Source organism: Electrophorus electricus, chromosome 11 (genome assembly GCF_013358815.1).
Source record: "Electrophorus electricus isolate fEleEle1 chromosome 11, fEleEle1.pri, whole genome shotgun sequence".
In the NCBI taxonomy this organism is placed as follows: Eukaryota; Metazoa; Chordata; class Actinopteri; order Gymnotiformes; family Gymnotidae; genus Electrophorus; species Electrophorus electricus.
This window is the reverse complement of record NC_049545.1, coordinates 19,198,441-19,220,159: the sequence shown is the minus strand read 5'-3', so window position 1 is coordinate 19,220,159 and position 21,719 is coordinate 19,198,441. Positions and strand designations below refer to the sequence as shown.

The 21,719-nt window shown below is 46.1% G+C and overlaps 1 protein-coding gene across 1 annotated transcript in view; it reads left to right on the top strand.

Moving 5' to 3' along the window:
- syne2b (spectrin repeat containing, nuclear envelope 2b) overlaps positions 1-21,719 on the top strand; it is a 100,906-nt gene that overhangs the window by 4,607 nt on the left and 74,580 nt on the right. The window contains 36 exon segments of the mRNA XM_035531629.1: positions 153-248; positions 763-840; positions 1,106-1,198; positions 1,762-1,964; positions 2,553-2,752; positions 2,957-3,057; positions 3,470-3,559; positions 4,423-4,536; positions 4,831-4,968; positions 5,172-5,336; positions 5,621-5,733; positions 6,153-6,321; positions 6,479-6,575; positions 6,660-6,859; positions 7,967-8,131; positions 8,439-8,576; positions 8,780-8,881; positions 9,057-9,221; positions 9,360-9,518; positions 9,781-12,282; positions 12,415-12,549; positions 13,939-14,132; positions 14,427-14,496; positions 14,582-14,655; positions 14,987-15,110; positions 15,288-15,424; positions 16,477-16,627; positions 16,810-17,405; positions 17,877-18,038; positions 18,189-18,339; positions 18,656-18,814; positions 19,089-19,256; positions 19,372-19,473; positions 19,695-19,898; positions 21,099-21,309; positions 21,574-21,686. Of these exon segments, the coding sequence (XP_035387522.1) occupies positions 153-248; positions 763-840; positions 1,106-1,198; positions 1,762-1,964; positions 2,553-2,752; positions 2,957-3,057; positions 3,470-3,559; positions 4,423-4,536; positions 4,831-4,968; positions 5,172-5,336; positions 5,621-5,733; positions 6,153-6,321; positions 6,479-6,575; positions 6,660-6,859; positions 7,967-8,131; positions 8,439-8,576; positions 8,780-8,881; positions 9,057-9,221; positions 9,360-9,518; positions 9,781-12,282; positions 12,415-12,549; positions 13,939-14,132; positions 14,427-14,496; positions 14,582-14,655; positions 14,987-15,110; positions 15,288-15,424; positions 16,477-16,627; positions 16,810-17,405; positions 17,877-18,038; positions 18,189-18,339; positions 18,656-18,814; positions 19,089-19,256; positions 19,372-19,473; positions 19,695-19,898; positions 21,099-21,309; positions 21,574-21,686 (7,839 nt within the window).

The following is a 21,719-nucleotide window of genomic DNA, read 5'->3' as shown; positions in this document are numbered from 1 at the left end:
TGGTTTATTGAATGTCTTCTCACATTCCGAAAAAATGGAACTCGGGTTAACGTGCATGTACTGTCCGATAAGGACGGTAGTGGTGGGGGGTAGTGGTGTAGGTATGCTCTCCGTCGGGATTTATCAGGCTCTGCTTTGGCCTTCTGTTCCAGAGGAGACCCCCAGTGGCAGTGGTGGACCTGTTTAATGACCTCAGAGATGGGTCTCGCCTGCTGGACCTGCTGGAGGTCCTGTGCAGCCAGAGGATGGTGAGTGCGTCCCTGATGTGTGTGTGCTTATTGAGAACAAGTGCACGGAAATAGAGGTTAGAGACCAGGCCATAGCTGCCCGTTCGGGTCATGAAATTATGCTTCAAAGATATCTGGAGGCACAGAACAGGGAGATGTGGGTAGAAAATGAAATGCTCTGATGAGCTGTAATTCCCTAATCCTGTAGCTGCCGTGTAATGGTAGGAGAAAAAAACTGCCATTAGAGTCGTCTGTTAACATGCAGAGCAAGACGTGTTGCTTGCACGTGACATCATGTACCAGCATGACTTCGTATTGCCAAAAGAATGAAGCCTCATATCTGACGTTTGCTTGTGATATCGTTATATCTCTAGCCTGTTATTGTTATCGTTGCAGCAGCTGAATTTGATTTGCTTGCCAAAGGTTACCCCGCTAAAAGCTGGGTTTAGTCCTGCAGCAGTTGGATCTGTTTGCCATTATCGCCAGTTTGTTTGCCATCAATGCCCATCTGTTTGGAATTTCGGGTGTGTTTCAGAGCCGGGAGAAAGGCAAAGGGATGTTCCAGCACCGGGCAAACATCGAGAAAGCCCTCACCTTCCTCAGGAGGAAATCTGTAAGACAGATAGTCCAGGCCTGGACACTGCACGTGTAATAGTCCAGGCCTGGACACTGCACGTGTAATAGTCCAGGCCTGGACACTGCACGTGTAATAGTCCAGGCCTGGACACTGCACGTGTAATAGTCCAGGCCTGGACACTGCACGTGTAATAGTCCAGGCCTGGACACTGCACGTGTAATAGTCCAGGCCTGGACACTGCAATGGCCATAGACATGCAGGCATTTGGTGTGCTTATTGCAGCCTGTGTCCTCCTCTGCAGATCAAACTGGTCAACATAAATGTTCCTGACATCATGGATGGGAAGCCCTCCATCATCCTAGGTCTGATATGGACGATCATCATGCACTTCCATGTGAGTTTGCTGCCATGTCTAGAAACCCCATGATGCTATTCATGGTTTCGTGATTTCATAGGTTCATGACCACGGATCTGATTGAGACTGGAAAAGTTAAGGTTATGGATGGAGTTGAAGCTTGCTCATTCCTGAAACTTGGAGTTACTATGAGTCTTTCACCAAACACCAAGCAAAAAAAATATCAGGCATGTTCTGTGCTTACTCAGTCAGGGACAGGAAAAAGTGTCTCTGAGGAAAACCCAGTACATAGAACAACAGCGCTTCACAGAACACAGTGCCTTGAAATGCAGTACCCCGAAAACCTAAATCAATGGAAATGCCTAGTAGCATAGAAGTCGAGGCAGCTGGATTGTATAATCTTGCTGATGTTTAGTCACTTATCCCAGCAGAGCAACTCATCCAAGCATTGCCACTCATCCCCAAGGAATCACTTGTCTGAGTGCCTTGATTAAGCGTCATCTGCTGACATATGAGCGCAGATGTACAACGCCTGTATACAGGCCTAAACTAATGAATGCTCATGTTACTAATGTTACTTTGTGTTTTGCCCCCACGTTCAGATAGAGGAGCTGGCATGTACGTTGTCCTTCAGTTCCCGTCAGTCGTCCTTGGAGTCGTTGGCCAGTTTGGACACGCAGTCGACCAGCAGCAGCAGTGGTGCCTGGAGCGGTCCGGCGCCCCCCCGAGGCTCGCCCTTGCACACGCGCTTCAGGATCTCGGCCAAGAAAGCGCTGATGCTCTGGGTCAGGGAACAGTGCCACAAGTGAGGGGCGGCATTCCCCTTTGATCTGCTAACACCAGTAGCATGTACTGATGTTTGAACTGGGAGATTTAGATTAGTATATTTGACCTTGAAAGCAGGTTCTTAGCTTAATTTGTCAAGGACAGCGCAATAAAGTCAGCATCTTATTTCCATTTGGTCCTTAATATGCCCCGGCAAAGACAAAGTACATGCATCATTTAAATTTGGCAACATTTAAATTCCATTATAAATACAAAGTAAAAAAGCATTCCTTTACCATATGGTCTCATTATCAAAGATTTTTTTTTTCCCCCCGTAGCCACTGATTTATTTGCCTGCTAAAACTAGCAGAATTGGTTATAAACCTGTCCTCAACAGATAAATGATACCTTTTGTGTGCTTCTGAACATCAACCACTCCTATGCTATTAAAACCATTGTTTTAAATCTAACTAAGCGACGAGCTCTTATAGTTATCTGGTTTTGTAGTTGTGAATCTCACATGCAAACCATGTTTCTTGCTTACACCACATTTCTGCCTCTCTCCCTCTCTCTCTCCATCCCTCCTTCCCTCTCTCTCTCTATCCCTCCCTCCCTGCCTCTGCATCAGGGCTGGCTCTACTCTGAATGTAAAGGACTTTAAGGGAAGTTGGCGAAGTGGTGTAGTGTTCTTAGCCATCCTCTGTGCTCTGAGGCCCAATGTGGTCGATCTATCCAAAGCCAGAACCAGAACCAACAGACAGAACCTGGAAGAGGCCTTCCAGATAGCTGAGAGAGAATTACACATACCCCGATTACTGGACCCGGCAGGTAAGTGTGTGCGTGTCTGTGTGTGCATGTGCGTGTCTTTGTGTGTGTGTGTGTGTGTGTGTGTGTGTGTGTGAGAGAGAGAGAGAGAGACAAGAGTGTGTATTCTTTTACAGTTCTTAATTACTATTTAGACCCTGAAGCTTCTTGAGAAACACAGTGTCTCAAATGGAAGCTGATGTGTGTGTGTGTGTGTGTGTTTGTCAGATGTTGATGTGAGGGACCCAGATGAAAAGTCCATTATGACATATGTGGCTCAGTTTCTTCAATACTCCAAAGATACACCTGTTTCAGATGAAGACATGCAGGTAAGACACACACACACACACACACACACACACACACACACACACACACACACACACACCTCTTTGGACTGACCCCCAGCAAAAGAGGCTTCAGAGACATTTAAAAATCAACACAGCCTTTGAACACACTTAGTCCATAATGTTGTTTTAATTATTTAAACAGAGTCCGTGAGACAACCCACCAGTACACTGCCTTTGAGCCTACCTCTCGACACCCTCTAATGGATTCGGGGTTCCATTTTCATTTTCACCTTTAACATGAAAAAATGCTTTTATACTTTCTTCCCAAAATTGTCTCTCTGCTCCCTCTCTTCCGCACATCCTCTAATGCTATGCTGTGTTATTTCTTCACCTGCTGCATCTGTGAGGTGTCATTTGTGGCCATTGTGTTCCTCTCTCACTGTGTCTAAAGGTTCACTATCCCACATCTTCCGAGAGCTTGGCTCCTGTCAATCTGCCCACCAACTTCACACCTGCTACTGCTACCTCCCCCCTCCGACAGGTACCCTCCCTGTTCCAGTCTCTCTCCATCGTTCTCCCCTTCGGTCTCTCTTCTCTCCCTCCTTCCTCTCTTTTTCTTTACTGTTCTCTCTTTTCCATGCATGCCCATCTATCGTTTTTCTTTCTTTTTTACAAGACGCTACTCCCCGCAAGCCAGTAGTTGAGCTGTATCACATTAAGATCCATATTTATCCTGAACCGTTCCCCTATGACACTTTCTTCGGCAATATTAACTTCAACGATGCCAAGACAGTAGCTCACGGCAAAGGTTGTTTGCTGTTGCTTGCCTGTGTGCGTTTGCATGCATGCGTTTCTGTGAGTAGGAGAGGTGGCTTCTATACGGTGCCGCCCGTCTCTTCCCTTAGTGCTTGGCAGAGGGCGCGTGCAACTCTGCTTGAAAGGTTTCCTGAGAATTCAAAGCAGCACTGATCTCCTGACTGCCCCTCCCACTCCCACTTTGCTCATGTTACCGTGACAAATTTCTCCATGAATATGTGGGCACTGTGTTCCCTCTAATACTCCCACTCACCTCTCATCTTCTACAAGAAACCAGCTCTCTGAACCTCCAACTAAAGTCTGACCGCATGCCACTACATTTGTATTAAAGGCATTATTAACTGTAGCAGTGGAACGTTTTGAACTAAAGCTATGTGCCTTGTAAATGCTCACTTCAGTAGTTTCGGCCATACACCCTGGGTGTCATTTCTGTGTATCAGTGTAACAAAACAACTAGAGGCACCTTCTGTACAATGGAAAAGTGGGCAAGACATCGGTTTCTCAGCATTAATGCACAACACATCGTTTTTTAAGCCTTAATGCTTCTATTGGTCATTTCAAGACCTTACAATACTTTTTTCTTTGTAGTCCTCAGCCAATCAGAAAGCACAGGAAGTCACATGCTGGCTGGTGCAGGCCTTTCAGGAGCTGCTGGAGGGGTGGGACTCCACAGAAGGCGCGAGCTATGCTGAGAGATACCATGTAAGATCTGCCTGTTTTATAAGTCATATTTAACTTTGATCAACTTGTTGCAATTTCCTTTGGGATCAATAAAGACTTATCTCTTATCTTAGTATATTCCTTAAGCAGAAATATTAGTATTTCACGCATATTTTCAAACCTTTTTAGAATTTGTAGTGTGCTATGCTTTGTATTATATGTTAATCCTACTTTTTACCAAAATGATTCTGTTCTCCTGGTCATTGTGATTTGGCTACAAATGTATGACATTTTCTGCGGCATGAGTTCACCCGTACTGGGATTCGTGCGTTTCAGGTGTTCCACACCTTTGTGGTGTCTTTCAATGAGCAGCGTCGTCCTGTGATACCGTTGCTAACGGCAATGAAGCGCACGCCCCGCTTGAGTGAGGAGCAGAGAGCCCTCCGCTGTGCCTGGGATGACCTTGCTGAAAAGGTCAGAGGTCACCACGACATTGTGTTTACTGCAGTAACTGAACAACCACGATGATTTAAAAAACAAACAAACACACACTCACATTTATGAAAATGGAAAACCAGGGGTGTCTTCCATGTTTTAATGTGCATGAACATAAATGAAATTGCTGTCCAGCAGACTGTAAGTGTTCGGTATGAGTGTGACGTGCGTGTTGGTTGTAGCTGCGTGAGTATAAGACAGAGCTGGACCTGACATTACCCGCGCCGCTGGACACTGTGGGCCGCTGGATGCTGAGGGTCGAAGAGGCTTTGACAGACGGAGAAGACGACTCTCACGACCACGTCCACGCAGCCCAGGAAGCCCGACACAAACAGGCGCTGCTGAAGGTGCGTCTGGCAGCTCACTCACCTTACCACTCTAGTTTGGGTAGAGAGTAATCATTACACGTTTTTGGTCTTATTAGTAGTTTACAGCTCACAGAATTTCGGTTTTACTCAAATTTCTTTTAAACTTTTTTTTTTCAATTGTAGCAAGCTCTAGAATATTAGTCAAAGTCTGGTTGAAAATAATCTTGACTGAAATCAAATAAATCTTTCTTGTGTGTGTGTGTGTGTGTGTGTGTGTGTGTGTGTGTGTGTGTGTGTGTGTGTGTGTGTGTGTGTGTGTGTAGTCATGTCTAGAGGAGATGCCCCAACACATCAAGACTTTTCAGACCTTCCAGAACATAGATGAGTACAGCGAGATGCTGGTGCCCACAGACAAGCTGGAGGAGATGAAGAGAAGGTTAGTAAAGGAAGCAGAACTGTCTTCCTTGACTCCCTGGAAGTCATGCCACAGGCAGAATTAGAGTTGATGAAGCATGTTCTTGAATAGGATCAGACCAGTGGAGACTGCCATACTGGTTCCCTGCTTAAAACATGTGTTCCATTTAAACCCTTCATTACCAACTATAATCTCTTTCACATTAGTGGACTAAACAAAAATTGTAAATAGTGTAATATGTTCTGTTTTAATATTGTATTATTACAACAAACCTTTTCACATTACGGGCAATGTGTTGGATCAAAGTTAGTTAATTTCTGAAATGGAAGGCCTGATAGGTACTGAGTTTGATCAATAACTAGTAACTAGTTTCCCAGAAGCTGTTGTTTTTGAGGTTTGGTTTCCACTGTTATGACTTTGTGTGTTGACATTTGCACCAGGTTCACTAGCGTGCGTGTCAGTGCTAAGTACCATGACATTAAACTGGAATACCAGGAGCACAGGCACACAGTCCTAGACCTGCTGGGTCAGCTCAGCCTCAAACTTCGCACCTGGAAAAGAGCCTACATTTCCCAGGAGGCTGTGCGGGTTCTGATGCAGGACTGGAATGTGAGTGGAAAAAATAGTAAAGAACTGTTCTGCTGAAATTTAAAACTAATATACAATGCAATATAATACACACTTAAACATATTGTGTGGATTTTGTTGTACTGTGGATTGGTTTTCTTCATGCTGTTGATCAGTGTGTGTATGTGTGTTGTTGTAGGAAATTGTGAATAAACAGGAGCTGCCCTCTTTACTGGAAGGTGCTCTCTACAAGCTCAAACACATTGTCAGCAAATACACTAGCAAGTCTGCTCTGGGTATGTAAATAGGCATGTGTGTGTGTGTGTGTGTGTGATCAGTGTGAGTATTATTGAGTGATGATGATGCCTTCTCTCTGCCAGCGGGCGACGCCATCCACGTGAGCCGTCAGGTGAAGGACTTGGAGGCAGAGACTACTGTGACACTTGAGGATGTGAGGATGGTGAAAGGCACTATGGGACGTGTGCTGGTAGCCTGGGACACCTACTCTGACTCGTACAGCTCCCTACATGCCTGGCTGGAGCAGGGAATGCAAAAGAATAGACATGGACAACAAGCAGAAGTACACAGACACAAACACACACTTAGACAGACACACACGCACGCACACACGCACGCACGCACACACGCACGCACGCACCCTTACACACACACACATATGCACACACATACGCACACACACACGCACGCACGCACACACATGCACACAGACACACACACGCACGCACACACGCACGCAGGCACACTAACACAGACACACACACGCAGACAGACACACACGCACACACACACGCATGCACGCACACTAACACAGACACACACATGCACACACACACGCACGCACGCACGCACACTAACACAGACACACACACGCAGACAGACAGACACAGACACGCACACACATGCACACAGACACACCCAAACACACACTTACACAGACGCGCGCACACACGCACACAGACACACACACACACCCAAACACACATGCACACAGACACACACACACACACGCGCACACAAACACACACACACACACGCGCACACAAACACACACACACACACACTTACACAGACACACACACACGCGCACAGACATACACACACACACACCCAAACACACACTTACACAGACACACACACGCAGACAGACACACACAGACACGCACACACATGCACACAGACACACCCAAACACACACTTACACAGACGCGCACACACACGCACACACACGCACACAGACACACACACACACCCAAACACACATGCACACAGACACGCACACACACACACACACACACACACACTTACCCAGACACACACACACACACACACACACACACACACTTACCCAGACACACACACACACACACACCCAAACACACACTTACACAGACACGCACACACAGACACACACACAAACACACACTTACACAGACACACACACGCACACAGACACACACTTATGCAGACACGCACACACACACAGACACACACACAAACACAAACACACGCACACAGACACACACGCACACAAAGACACACACGCGCACACACACACACTACAGTACTGCTACTGCTACAATCTACTGCTCAGTCAGTATTTTTGTGTTCCAGATAGATTTTCAGCTTTTGATGACTGATTATGGAATTGTTTTGGCTTGTTGCCTAGGTGACAGCTGGAATAATGCTGGAGTGGAGTTCTCGCCAGAATCAACTAAACAAAGTGGGAAACTATTTGATTGAGATCACAGATCCACAAACTAGCCGCTCACTTTCTGATGAGCTCTGCCGAATTAACCTGCTGTGGGCTGACTTTGCCAGAAGAACCCAGTTTGTGAGTGTCCTTTAAAACCTTAAATACTCTGAACATTGCCACATACATTGCTAGTAGTTTTAAAAGTAATCTCAGAGAAGGTAACATCACCACTAAAAGTTACCATAGCTCTAAATTTGTATTATTTGTGTTTGTCAGATCTTGTCCACTACCTACCTGTCATTTAGGTGTGCGCGCATAGATTATTTTTTGCCATATAAGTAGGCTACTCCTGCTATTGCAAAGCAACAATGATGAAGAGCATTACTATGAGATCTCAGTAAAAGCAATGCCTGAGTGTGATCTGATAAGCTGGTGTCTGTCTTAGGGACTAGTTGAGGAATTGAGTGTTGGTCCGGCAAGTCCTCAGACTCTGCAGGGTCTGGTCAGAGAAGCCACCCAGCTTCTGAAGGAGCCAGTGGACGTCTTGTCAGGATCACTGCGCACTTACAGAAAGCGCCTGCAGGTAATCATTCATTTCTACTTTTTTTTCCATTAGGGTCTGCCTTGTTCTCTTCCTGATGTACCCATTTCCTTCATTTTAATTAATTAATATGTATTTCCGTTGGTAGGAGGAACAATGATACATTAGGACACATTCTCAGTACCGGTTCCAAGCTGGTGAGAAGTGTGACTCATGACTGATGATGATGTTTCTCGTCTTTGCAGTTCATGATGCAGAAAATTAAGGATGTTGATCTAGATTCCCTCTCCCCTTCTCTCGAGTGCTCCGCTGAAACAGTCAACAAACTCAAGCAGGCCACTCCAGAGGTGACAGCAGCATGACATCTGTCAGACGACTCCAGACATCCGATTTATTACCAATGATATTAATGGTCCTTGTCCATCTGTATTTCTGCTCGGGTGTGTTTTGTGCGTGTGCACCTTTTGGGTCACGTGTTCTTTGGGTGTTTAATATATTTTTTGTGGCTGTGTTTATGTGCAGGTGCTGCAGACCCTTTGCGAGGCCGTGCATGTGTGTGAAGAGCTGCTGCAGAGTGTGTGTGGGCTGGAAGGCCGTCTGGCTGAACTTCTGCACTGGGAAATTGAAGCCAGAGAGTTGTATCAACTCCTAAGAGGATATGAAAGAAGGCAGGACTCTGGAACACGGGTATTATTATTATTTTCTGTTGAAAATATGTTTATTTATCTCACTTTGTATGGTGCCCTGTATGGTAGAAAGCTTCTAGGGGTTTTTTTGGAGACTGGATGACTGTTACTGTCTTTCCGTTCCCCCTTGTCCATGTAGGTGCTTATTTCTCGAGGTCTGCAGCTGGAAGGCCAGGTGGTGACAGAAGAACAGGATCTGCAGGTGATGGTGATGTCAGCACAGAAGAATTCGCCCCTGCAGTACCTGATCGCCTCCACCATGCAGGACAGAGTCTGTGCTGCTGTAGCACAGTCACAGGTCTTTGCAATGTCTTGCTAATATTTTGTGGTCAAGATGTGGTTCTAGGCCGATTGTCATACCTTTGCTAATTTGAGTCTATTGTTTAGGTTTAGAGGGGATTTCAGTGTGGAGGGCATTCCTAAAATGTATTTAATGTGCCTACACAAGAACCCCATGCTAAAGCACACAAATATTTATGTATATATTGAAGATTGAACATGATGAATGCCTAAAAATATATACACAAAAGAATGGTGAGCCTTTGTCTGTTTCTCGACAGGAAACTGTAGGGATGCTCAGCTCCATGGGGGCTACAGAACATCAGCCTCCAAAAAAGATCTTTGTTCGGGAGAAAGAAAGTGAGACCACAACCCCTAGGCCCAAAACCAGTGACCCAGTCCAGCCTTTCATTGCCCAAGGAGGTGCAGGCCAAGCAGACTCCCAGCCATCGAACGGGTCTCAGCATCTATCCCATCTATCCCTGCCTGGGGCCCAAGCCGGTGCTGCAAAGGTTCAACCTGTGCCTATGATTGTTGTGCAAGAGCACCAGGAGGAGAAGAAGAGTCCTCCACCACACGCCCAAACCCAAGCAGAGGCACAAGTACACGTAAGAAATGAGCCAGTGGAGGAGCACCAACATCAGGGTAAACCTGAGTCTGCTACAGAGTCAGAGGTTTCTGCTGGAGTCAAGCCAGAAGCATTATCCAAGGATCAGGCAAAAGATGGGGTACTGGAGGAACCTAGGAAACCAGAAGAAGGTATCAAAAAAACTGGTCAGCCTGAAATATATAGGGATACAAACCAAAACACACAGCAAGCTCAGACTTCTAGCCAGCCACAAACACCTACAAGCTGCCAAGCTGTGAGTTTGCAAGGAGTACCAACACAACCACAAATGCCTAGACAACCACAGATGCAAGCACAACCACATATGCAAGCACAAGCACAGATGCAGGCACAACCTCAATGGTATGCACAACTACAGGTGTATGCACATCAACAAATGCAATCACAAGAGCCAAACACTCAGCAACGGACTCACAGTCAGCAGCAGGTGCAATTCAAGAAAAGGGGTTCAAGCCAACAGCAAACCACTTTTCATCAGTCTATTAAAGGTAGGAAGTCTCATGTGCGTCCAGAGAATAGGCCTTGGCTTCAACAGAAGACCCAGGCAAAGGTTTCGTCCGCTGCAAAAGCACAGTCAGGAGTAAAGGACGTGAAGCAATTGAGCTCTGAAGTACAGCGACACCATGCAGATTTTGCCACAAGTGGGTGTCAACCTCAGGTATCTCCACCCGACCCAGTCCAAGCTCAAGCCAAGAAGGTTACCAAGACACAAGCCAAAGTGAATCAAGGCCAGCAACAAAAAGCTGTAACACAAGCTAGAGAGGGTCAGCTCCAGCAACAGCAATCTGTGTTGGAAGTCAAAGTGGAACCTGAAATTCAAATGCCTCCAAAATCACAAGAACAAACTATGAAGCCTGTTATGGGAGAAGTAAAACAAACCACAACTCAACCTGTAAGACATCCCTCAGCACCCATCCAGCCTCAAATAATGAACCAGAGAAAACCACAACAGGTTGTAACACAGTCTAAAAACCAGCACAGTGTATCCTTCCCTGTCACTGTAACACCTGCTCAGCCAAAAGGTCCAGCCCCTATCCAACCACGAATCATAGCCATGCCTCAGAGTCCACCACTAACCCATGCTCCTCCTCAGCCCCAAATTATGGGTGTTAGTCAAAGTCCAGCCAAAGTTCAGGTCAGACCACAGAGTGCAGTACAAGCACAGGTGCAGCCCCACACCCAGCATCCTCAGTGGACCTCAGTCATGTCTGATGCCATCGCTCAGAGGTACCATGATGCCCAGGCTCAAGGACTGATGGCGACCCAAATGCTGGCCCAGGCGCAGTTTCAGAATTATCCACAACCTCAAACCAAGCTTCAGCAATGGCCACCGATAAGAGGAGTTCAGATGACCCAGACTTACCCCAGTGTCCAAGGTTCAGGTCAAGCACAAGTCCAGCCTCCACCTCACGCTCAAGTTTACCACAGTCCCCAGACACAAACTCAGCCATGGGCCCCTGTGAGAGCTGAACCACTGCCACAGGCTTTTGTACAAATAAGAGCTCAAAGCCCAGTTCGGCCAATTGTTCCATCACAACACTGGAGGCCTATGAGACCTGAGGTGATCAGCCACGGTTACCAGAGGTTTCAGTTGCAAGACCAGGGACCCATGTCTCTGTACCCACTGGCCAAACCTCAGACCCATCCAAGGGCACAGAGCCCTTCTCAGCAACGGGGATCTACCCAACCAGATCACTCCCAAGTTTATTCTCAGAAAATGGTTCAAGGTTTTTCTCCACCAATTACTCACCAGCCACGGGTCCAACCACTATCCCAAGCCCCAGCAAGACCCCAAGCACCCACACCACAGCAGCCCCAAACCCGACAGCAACTGAGGCCACAGAATAGGGCCGAGGTTCCATCTCAGGGTCAAACCCAGAGCCAAGCTCCCCAAGTGCTGCCTCAGGTCCAAGTTTCACAAAAGCCACAGTCTCCAGTGCTGGAGCAGACACAGCAGCACTCAGCCGCAAAGGTTAAACCTCCGGCGCTGGCTCAGGCTCCTCCTCAGGCCTACACAGAGGCCTATATTAAAGCACAGGCCCTGGCTAGAAACAGGTTTGAAGAAGCCAAGCACTGCCTGCAGGAGCATATTCTAGAAGCTTTCAACATATTCAACAACAAGCAGACAACTGGGGAACAGGCGCTGGTCAAACAGGTATGTTTCCTAAACTCGAAACCAATCATCACTGATGTAAATGATAATTAAATAGGATCTGTTCTGACATCTGACACATTGCTTGGACTAATAATTGTACTGAGTCCAGTGAGGCAGTTCTTTTTTTCCCAGGAGACTCTAAAAGCCCTGGACCCTGAGCTGCTGGAGGAGTTCATGAGAGCTGCGGAAGGGATGGAGGCCTTTTGCACCCCACCTCAGCTTCGAGACATGGAGTTCTTCGCCCAGTCAGTCAGAACACAGTGGGAGGTATGGTGTGTGTGTGTGTTTGTGTGTGTGTGTGTGTGTGTGTGTGTGTGTGTGTGTGTGCGCGCTGGGAGGGTGGGTGAGGGCTTGAGGGTGTGCGTATGCCGGGGGATGAGGGTGTGTGTGGGGTGGGTGTGTGTGCGTGCGTGCGTGTGTGTGTGCGTGTGTGTGTGTGTGTGTGTGTGTGTGTGTGTGTGTGCGCGTGTGCGTGTGTGTGTGCGCGTGTGCGTGTGTGTGTGTGTGTGTGTGTGTGTGTGTGCGCGCGCTGGGAGGGTGGGTGAGAGCTTGAGGGTGTGCGTATGCCGGGGGATGAGGGTGTGTGTGTGGGGTGGGTGTGTGTGCGTGCGTGTGTGTGTGTGTGTGCGTGTGTGTGTGTGTGCGTGTGTGCGTGTGTGCGTGCGTGTGTGCGCGTGTGTGTGCGCGTCTGTGTGCGTGTGTGTGTGTGTGTGTGTGCGTGTATGCGTGTGTGTGTGTGTGTGTGTGTGTGTGTGGGGTGGGTGTGTGTGTTTATGTTTTTTCATGTTTTCTCTTTGCCTTCTATGTGCGAGTTGAATTCCATTGATAAAAATCTAATGATGCAGTGGTAAACTGTCAATGAGTACAATGTGATATAAGTTTTATTTTCATACCAAAATTAGACAATATTGCATTGTTATTTGCAAAAGTCTGAGATTTTGTTGTGTTGAGGTTTTTTCTAATAATTTGTACAGTGTGTTCCATCACAAGCATCTGATTGTAATTGTCTTTACCTTGTAGAAAATGAAAATACTTTCATATTTTATAAACTCAATTTGCATTATCATTTATATTTATTCATCTAACAATTTAACACAGTGTTTTATGGTGCTTTTGTGAAATGAAGCCGTGGTCATTTGTTCCTTTTTTAGAGATTCGCACTGCAATATCAGAAGTAACTCAAATCAGATTAACTCAGATTTGACAGATTAACTCAGATTTAAGACGTGTGCATTTTAATCCTATTCAACAGCAGTGTGTAAACCCAACTTTAGATCTGACTCTGTATCAGTGCAAAGAAGAGAGCTAAACATTACTCTCCCAATAGCTGCATGGCATACTTTGTAGTATGATGTCTTTGAGGAATGATAGAATGAGACATGTTAAAACAGACTTTATGATACTGTATCAGACATTTTTTTAATAGGCATATAGTTGGCGTGGTCATAAATTTGTGCAATGTCACGATATTAGAATAAAATCAAACATGTGTCAGGATTGAAAGTTGCTGTAATTTGTGATTCCATTCAGAGCATTCCATCACCACCCCGCTGGCCAACACTGGGAGTCAACACTGAGATCTCCTTAAGCAGCCCGTCCCAGGTTGGATTTAAGCTGTTCATTTGAACCTGGCCATCTCTCTCTCTCTGCCTCCAGGCATGTTTCTCGGCGGATGGCAGTCTCTTCCAGGCTGGGCAGCAGCTGGAGGCCCTGAAGGAGTTGTGTGACACGTTGAGCCCCGAGGATGCCCACAGGCTGGCACAGGTCCAGCTTCACGAGTGCGAGAAGAGGCTCGCCGCCATCCAGCACCAGTTCAGTGGAGACCGTCGCACGCCACCACCAGACACTGGGTGAGGGGCGGACAGACGCATTTAGCAGCAGCACACGTAAAGCATGGGACACAATCAGGATATCATGGCTAGAATTTTCCTACAATGTAGCAAGGTTACAGCGATATAGAATCAGAAATGTTCAGGTCAGTTCAGTGTGGTGCAGTTTGAGCGATTGCTATTGGATTGTCGTGTTTTACTTTCACATTGAAGGTAGCTACGTGGCATGTCTGTAAGTACTGCTGTATTGTTATATGAGGTTTTCAGTTTCACATGTGCCCTCATGACATGCTCTATTTTATCCTTTTATCCTAGTGTGCCTGTAGAGCCAAAACAAGATTTGTCACCACAGAAAATGCTAACAGTGGAAATTGCTGGGCCGGAGGTAGGCATGCTGGACTGTCTTGTTAGATGCTACATATGTGCCGTGTGATTTCTTTGGTGTTACTGATGCAGGGCCTCTATTACAGGCTGTCCCAGTCCAGCGCCCAAAAACTGCGGATAAGAAGGAAATCATGAAGCAGATGAGCACAGAGGAGGACAGGTACAGGGAGCGCTTACTGAAATCTGCCTGTCACTGGGTTACCTCTGAAGTGGTCGCATGTGTATCGATGACTCGGCACATCTGACAGTCCCTGCGACACCTCTGAAGTTCAACATATTTGCACTGACATCCGCGGAGCTGTGTGAGCTCTTGCGCAGCTTTGGCACCGTGTGTGTGGCTCTTTCACTACTGATGGGGCTCAGTCACTGCACAGCTCTGTCACTGTGTGTGCTGCTCTGCAACTGTGTGTGCTACTCTGCAACTGTCTGTGCTGCTCTGTCACTGTACGTGTGTCGGATTCTGAGTCTTGGTCGACTCCTGTCCCCCGCAGATACCGTAGCTGCAGGTTTGCACTCCAGGCACAACTGAACAGGAACGAGCAGAGCATGCTGGGAGATCGACCCTCCGAGTCCACCACGGCCACCGACCTGTGGAAAAGGCTCAGAGAGCTGAAGGTATCATTCTTGTTGGTTCTGTAAGCGGCAAAACACAGCACTCAGGAAGAAGGATTTACTGACAAGACAGCAGAAAGTAGAATAAGGCATGACCTGCTTGCACTGCATAGAACCAGATAGGCTAACGCTAACGGAATGCTTCTCTGCACATTCCTGCGCCGGCCCGGCGTGCTTCAGGCCTTGAGGGACGAGACGGAGTGTCTGTGGTCGGACTACGAGGCCCAGTCCGGGCAGCTGAGTGAGAGGGCCGTGGAGCAGGACCGGGCCGAGCTCACGGTCAAGTGGAGAGATCAAAGAGGGCAACTCCAGAGCAGGTACAGGCCGACCCCGGGCCCATCCAGGGGCGACACAGCTCAGCTGCAGGTCCAGGGCGCCCCTACTGAGAGTTAAATCCCTCTAATTTATGGCATGTAATCAGATTTCTCGGTTCGTGCTCTGTTTTGTAGACCCACCACCCTGCAGAGATTTGTTTTGTTCCCAAATGAAACGCAAGGGATGGGAATCGCCAGGGGTCCCACAATATGATATTATGACATTTTGGTCAAGACAATAATTTTGTGTTTTACTGTGATTATATTCTATTACTTATGGCAATTTAAAGTTTAAATTATAAATCTAGAGGGTATTACAACTAATAAAGTCAGTTTATCCAACTTTAACTTTAGATGCAATATAGTAGATTTATAGTAGATTAGAGTAATATAGTAAATGACATGTGGTGATATAGTAAATTAAATATAGCAATATAGTAAATAAATAAATAAATAAATGGATAGGACTTCCTGAAATGGACTTCCTCGTCTTCCTAAGTCAGCTTCCTATGAAGTTCATCCTGAATTTAATTTAGGATAGTTGTTCATACCCTTTCCCTCTCTGTGGACCACCACCTCCAGGTCACTTTCTCGTTAAGTATACAAGAATGGTGGCCAAGATGGCACACCTCTCAGCATCCCTTCTCAAAGTGTGCCATTTGTTTTTGTCAGCTTACAAAATACTGCTCTAGGGGTCTTTTAAGTTTACAAACTGTTTTTATTGGTACAGTGTTATGGTTCTTCAGTTTTGTTGTCATGGTCCTTCAGTTCTTCAGTTTACATTTGAAAAGAGGGATTAGCTTATTTCATGATGCGGTGTTTGTAGGCTAAGCCACACAAACCCATCAACATCACCTCTAGGAGCTTCTCTTTCTTCTAGTATGCGGAACTGTGTCAAATTAAACTTTAATGAAGCTCAGTGTGGTGTAGTCATTACAGCTTAGACTCACAAGATGACGTCCTCCCAACTCCAGTGTTTTTACAGCAAGCATCATGTGCCAAAGGGATGTGTGTGTGTGTGTGTGTGTGTGTTGTGTCTGTGGTCTGTATCTCAGGGTCGATTCTCTTGGTTCAGCTTTGGAGCTCATGGACTCAATTGAGCAGCACATTGCTGAGATTTCAGAGTGCCTTGACAAGTTTATCAAAGAACCCAAAGACGTGAAAGTGTACACACTGGTCAACAGTAACATCCTGAAAGATGTTAAGGTAGGAGAAAAGAAGTTGTGCGCACGAGATGGAACAGAGCTTTGTAGGCATTGTTCTGTGATAGGACAAAGAGAAAACTCATCCATCTCTTGTGGTATCATACGGCTGGTTTGCTATGCAGAAGAATGTTGAGCAGTTGAGCTGTCCGATCCATGCTGTGTGTCTTGTCACACACCTATCAGGATTTGGACGACAGCATCCAAGAGCAGATGGACCGCCTCTCGCGCTTCGACTCGGAGCCCAGCCACCTGGACCTTCGGGACCGCTCCCCTCTCACCCAGGTGGTGCTGAACCACCGCTCCAGTTTGGATCGCCTCCGGCAGCAGGTGCGAAAGAGCGACGCTGCGGCGCGCGCCCTGGACCGCTTCCTCCTGTCCCTCCGCACCGTCGACCGGGACATCTCCTTCGTGCGGGGCTCCCCCTGCAGAGAACCATCGGCGCTGCAGGACATCCGGTCCAAGCTGGCGCTGATCAGGAAGGGGGTGAGGAGCTTGAGCGACAAAGCGCCACAGCTGGACCAGCTGCTTGGGGGGGCTCGGTTGGCAGTGACCCAGGAAGGCAGCCCCATCTCCTGCCTGGACATGGTGGACGCCCTGGTGCGCCGCGTGGAGGAAGCGGACGACCGGCTCATGATCCGCCAGGAGGAGTTTCATAAGGAGCAACAGGACCAGGGTCTTAGGCTGAAGAGGAAGACTCTGCTTGCAGAGCTGAGAAAGGTGCTGACTCTGGCAGAGAAGCAGGGACTGAAGGAGCCCACAATCCCAGCACTGCAGCACAGGTCCGTTTAAGTGTGAGCATGCGTGTGCGTGTGTGTTTTTGTGTTTGTATCAGTGTGTGTTTGTGTGCCCGTGTATGCTTTGTTTGTGTGTGTGTGTTTTGATCAGTTGCAGCAGTACCAAATGTAATCTCCAATTTTCTTGAAATGAGTCATATTATTATTATTATTAGTTGCATTTATATAGCGCCTTTCTCAAGGATACTTTACAGATATCTTTATTATATATATATATATATATATATATATATATATATATATATATATATATATATATATATAAAAGATAAAATAAAGATAAAGATTTTATTTTAAGATATATAATTTTTTTATTTATTTTTTTTTACAAAGACAGTTTATAAGGACCTGTCAAGAGAATGCATTCGACCTATGGCAGGAAAACTGCAGTGTGATTAGTTATGTAAAATTGTGTGTGTGTTTGTGTGCATGTGTGTTTGCATATGTATTTGGCAGGATGCGTGTCCTGTCGGATCTGGAGGCCCAGATAAACTCACTTCAACCAGAGTTCGAGAACCTCAGGGGAGGCCACTCTGAGTTCTCCCCAGAGCACCAGGAGCAGGCAGAAGACAAGCTGGAGAGTCTCTGGGATGAGACAGAGAGATCTGTGGCTAAAAGGTGACAGAGAAGGACTGATATTATAAGAGATAAGAGGAGTAAGGAAACATTTTAGGGCAATTTCTTAAAATGCTGTTAATAGAACATTATACAATTTGGTTTGCTACTGTGTGTGTGTGTGTGTGTGTGTCTGTTTGCGGGTGGGGACAGACAGGAACAGTGCAGCATTCTAATGGAACTGCTGAAGAAGTTTCAGAACTGTCGCAGTTACCTAAGCGACACCATCCAAAGGGCGGAGCAAGCTATCATTGAGCACGCCTCATACATGAGCAAAGACAACCTCCAGCGCCTCATCACCAAGGTGGGTCAACATTCATTACACCACAGGAGCTCTATGATCAGTGCTGTTCTTTTATTTTAAACAGGCCTCACGTATGCCATGCATTTATAACCCAAAGGCCACAGAACTTCAATGATACATTAATCACCTTATTCAACTCTACTGTGGTCAGTAAGTTTTTTACCACTAGATGGCAGCCAAGACTGATGATGCACAAAGCTGCACAGGTCAAGTTCAAGGCTCTGAATTGAAATACTTTTTCCATATGAGTTCTTCTCACTATGTATGCATGAGTTGTACTTATATCGGAATATTTTGTGTGTTTCCTCTGAATCAGGTTTATGAGATCAAGGAGGACCTGAGTTGTCTGGGTCCCAAGATGGAGGAGTTCCGATCTGTGTGCAGGCAGTTGCAATCTCATCTGAAGAAAATCCCTGACTGCTCCGAAACGCCATTTGAAGCTGAGGCCGACGCTCTGGTGGACTCCTGGCTGGATGTGAGTGGCTTTAACGCAAATACGTCTCCCACAGGCATTTTGCAATTCAGTTCAAAGTAATTAATCAGTTACATTTGTCCTTCCATCAGTACACTAATGACCTGCTATATGTTATTAGAAATGGTATTCAATAATAATCCCAATACAATTTTACAGCTTCTGTTCCAAATTGTCACCATTGTAACACTGAGAAATGTCAGTCCTAAGACTTATGAGCCTCACGCCGCCTAAAGTTTGTGTGGAATGTTTGTTTTTTCCTTTGCGTCCTGCACAGGTTTCCGAGAAGACGGACCAGTATGTGGACAACCTGCATGTGGGCCTGGAGCAGTGGGAGAAGCAGCTGTTGCTGGGTGAAGCGCTAGAGAGCTGGGCTAGCGCCAAGCTCAGCCTGTTCGCCGAGTCCCATCCCTTCAGCAGCGAGGAAGAAGTCATTGTTGTGAAGGTGTGGACACCGCGGTGCGGCCACCACGGAAGGCCCCTGGCCCCGAGACAGGAAGTGTGAGCGGTTCTGGCGTTCCTCGTGTGACTTTGCTGTGCTGTGGGTTTCACTGTGGTAGGATGAGATCCAGGAGCAGGAGGAGAGTGTCGAGCGCTTCCACAGAAAGTCCCTGGAGATCCAGGAGATGCTACAGAGCTGCGAGGCTCCACTGCAGCTCCAGGTCATAGCTCCTTCTTTCCCATGCTCCCTTCTCTTCACTAGCATCTCATCTTTCTCAGTTTCCTCAGATTTTTTATCTATCTATCTATCTATCTATCTATCTATCTATCTATCTATCTATCTATCTATCTATCTATCTATCTATCTATCTATCTATCTATCTATCTATCTATTTCTTATTCATCTCTCCCTCATGCCTTTCCAACACCAACTCCTCCTCAGATTATGGAGACTGGCCTGAGGAAAAAGATGGAGCAGGTGAAGGAGCTGTTTTCCGAATGCACCAGTGTCTTCCAAGAACTAATGACTGTCCGAGCACATCTGCTTCAGCAGATCAATGACTGTCGATCAGCTGTCCAGGAAATACATTCTTCTGTGAGCACGCTCAGCACAGACAACAGAGCTCAACTAGAACAATCCTTACAGGTATTGCACCGGTCAGAGGAATTAACCAAGAACCGTCTTTACCTTACCTACGTTGCCTGTTGCCTATGTCTTATGTCATCATTCACAAGTCCATCATGAAACATCATCTCATTATTGGAGCTACAAAGATTAGGACAATTCGGATATCTGCAAAGGGCCCAGATTGATGGACGACCTAAAAGAGAATTTGTTTGTTTATTTAACCATTGAAAATACATTGGACAGCTAATTTAATTTACAAAAGTGTGAGGGGCGGAAAGGGAAGAGAGGAGACAAAGATTGATCTAAAGCAACTTGAGATTAAGCCCCTTGGTCAGAGGAACGGTAGACTCGCCAGTAGACTCGCCAAACTCTCTACGGAGAGTCCAGGTGCTTTTGGTTACTTTCTGTGGCCAAGAACCACCTATTAGTGCAGGAAAAGGAAATTCGATTGATACACAAAACAACCAATCACAAGCCTACTGTTTTGGTATTATGCTTAGAAAGAGGAAACTTGAAAATGGAAACACAGTTTGCCTGTACAATAAAGTTTTCACAGTAAATGTTGATCTATAGCGCTTTTATTTTTTTTGTGTCCGCAGGCAATTGGGAGCTCCAAATTCTAAGTTAAACCAGCCAGATTCAATGTCAGCATAAATCTCTTTATTTTACCTCACATAATCCACATGCATTTGCCTATGAAGTATTTAATTTGATCTTCTCTGACTGAAGGGATCACACAATCAACAAAATCGTATGATTTGAAAATCCTGGTAGCTGTTCACAGAGAGGAGGCCATGCTTGTAATATAAGGATTTTACCATAGTTTGTGATCAAGCAGTAATGTCTCCCTTACTTATTACTATTTGCTTTAAGCAAAACTACTGACTTACTTTTAATGACAAGATACCATGGACTTCACAAAGCTTTCCAGACCCGTGGATATATCTTGCTCTGAAAGGCTCATTTTGCCTCAACTGTTCACTCAGGCTGAACTTATCTGGAACAACAAAACTTTGATTCACATCAGACCAGATGTCATTGCACTATACAAATCAGAATTTCGATCTGTGGGTGGGTGGAGCTCAGCTGAAAAAACTCATTCTCATTTTACTACAGCACTCGGAACAAGGCTAATTTACCATAACACCTCCCTGGGATTGAACTGGCCAGTCATTATACCAGAAGCCCCACTACTGATCATTTTGCGTTACTCTGTAGGACTTTTCAGAGCAGCTGTTGGATCAGGAGGAGCAGGCTGAGTCCTTGACGAAGGAAATCATGCTCATGTCCAGTGTGAGTGGACCAAAGGCCCTAGAGGAGTTGACCAGTGGTACCAAGCATCTTAAAGACAGCGTTGCATCAGCACAGGAGCTCATTTGTCAGAAAAAAGGACAAGCAAAGAAAGGTTTCGTTGTTCAGACCATGACAGGTGCATAACAAACACAAACTGTTAAAACTTAAAGAATCACCCTTCGACAAATTCAGATACTCTTAATCATAATGCCGTGGGCTATACTGTTGTTTCGTTTAACTATGAAAGGATATTTTCTTTTTTGTTCTTTTCCTATTTCTCTCTTATGCAAGATGTTTTACTTCAGGAACTTCATATGAACCTTCAAAAATTCAAGTATTTGGGGCTGTAGGGTATATGTCTTTACATTTCTCCCTCATGGCTTTCATTTTCTCTCTACAGATGAGTGCCAGTTGTTTGAGGATTGGCTCCAGGACATGCAGCTCACTGTGAATGAGTGTTTTGAGAACCCAGAGAGGAGGGAGGATGTGGACAGCTCCATGCACAAACTGGAAGTCAGTAGAAACTCTTACTGCAAAGACTGTCCT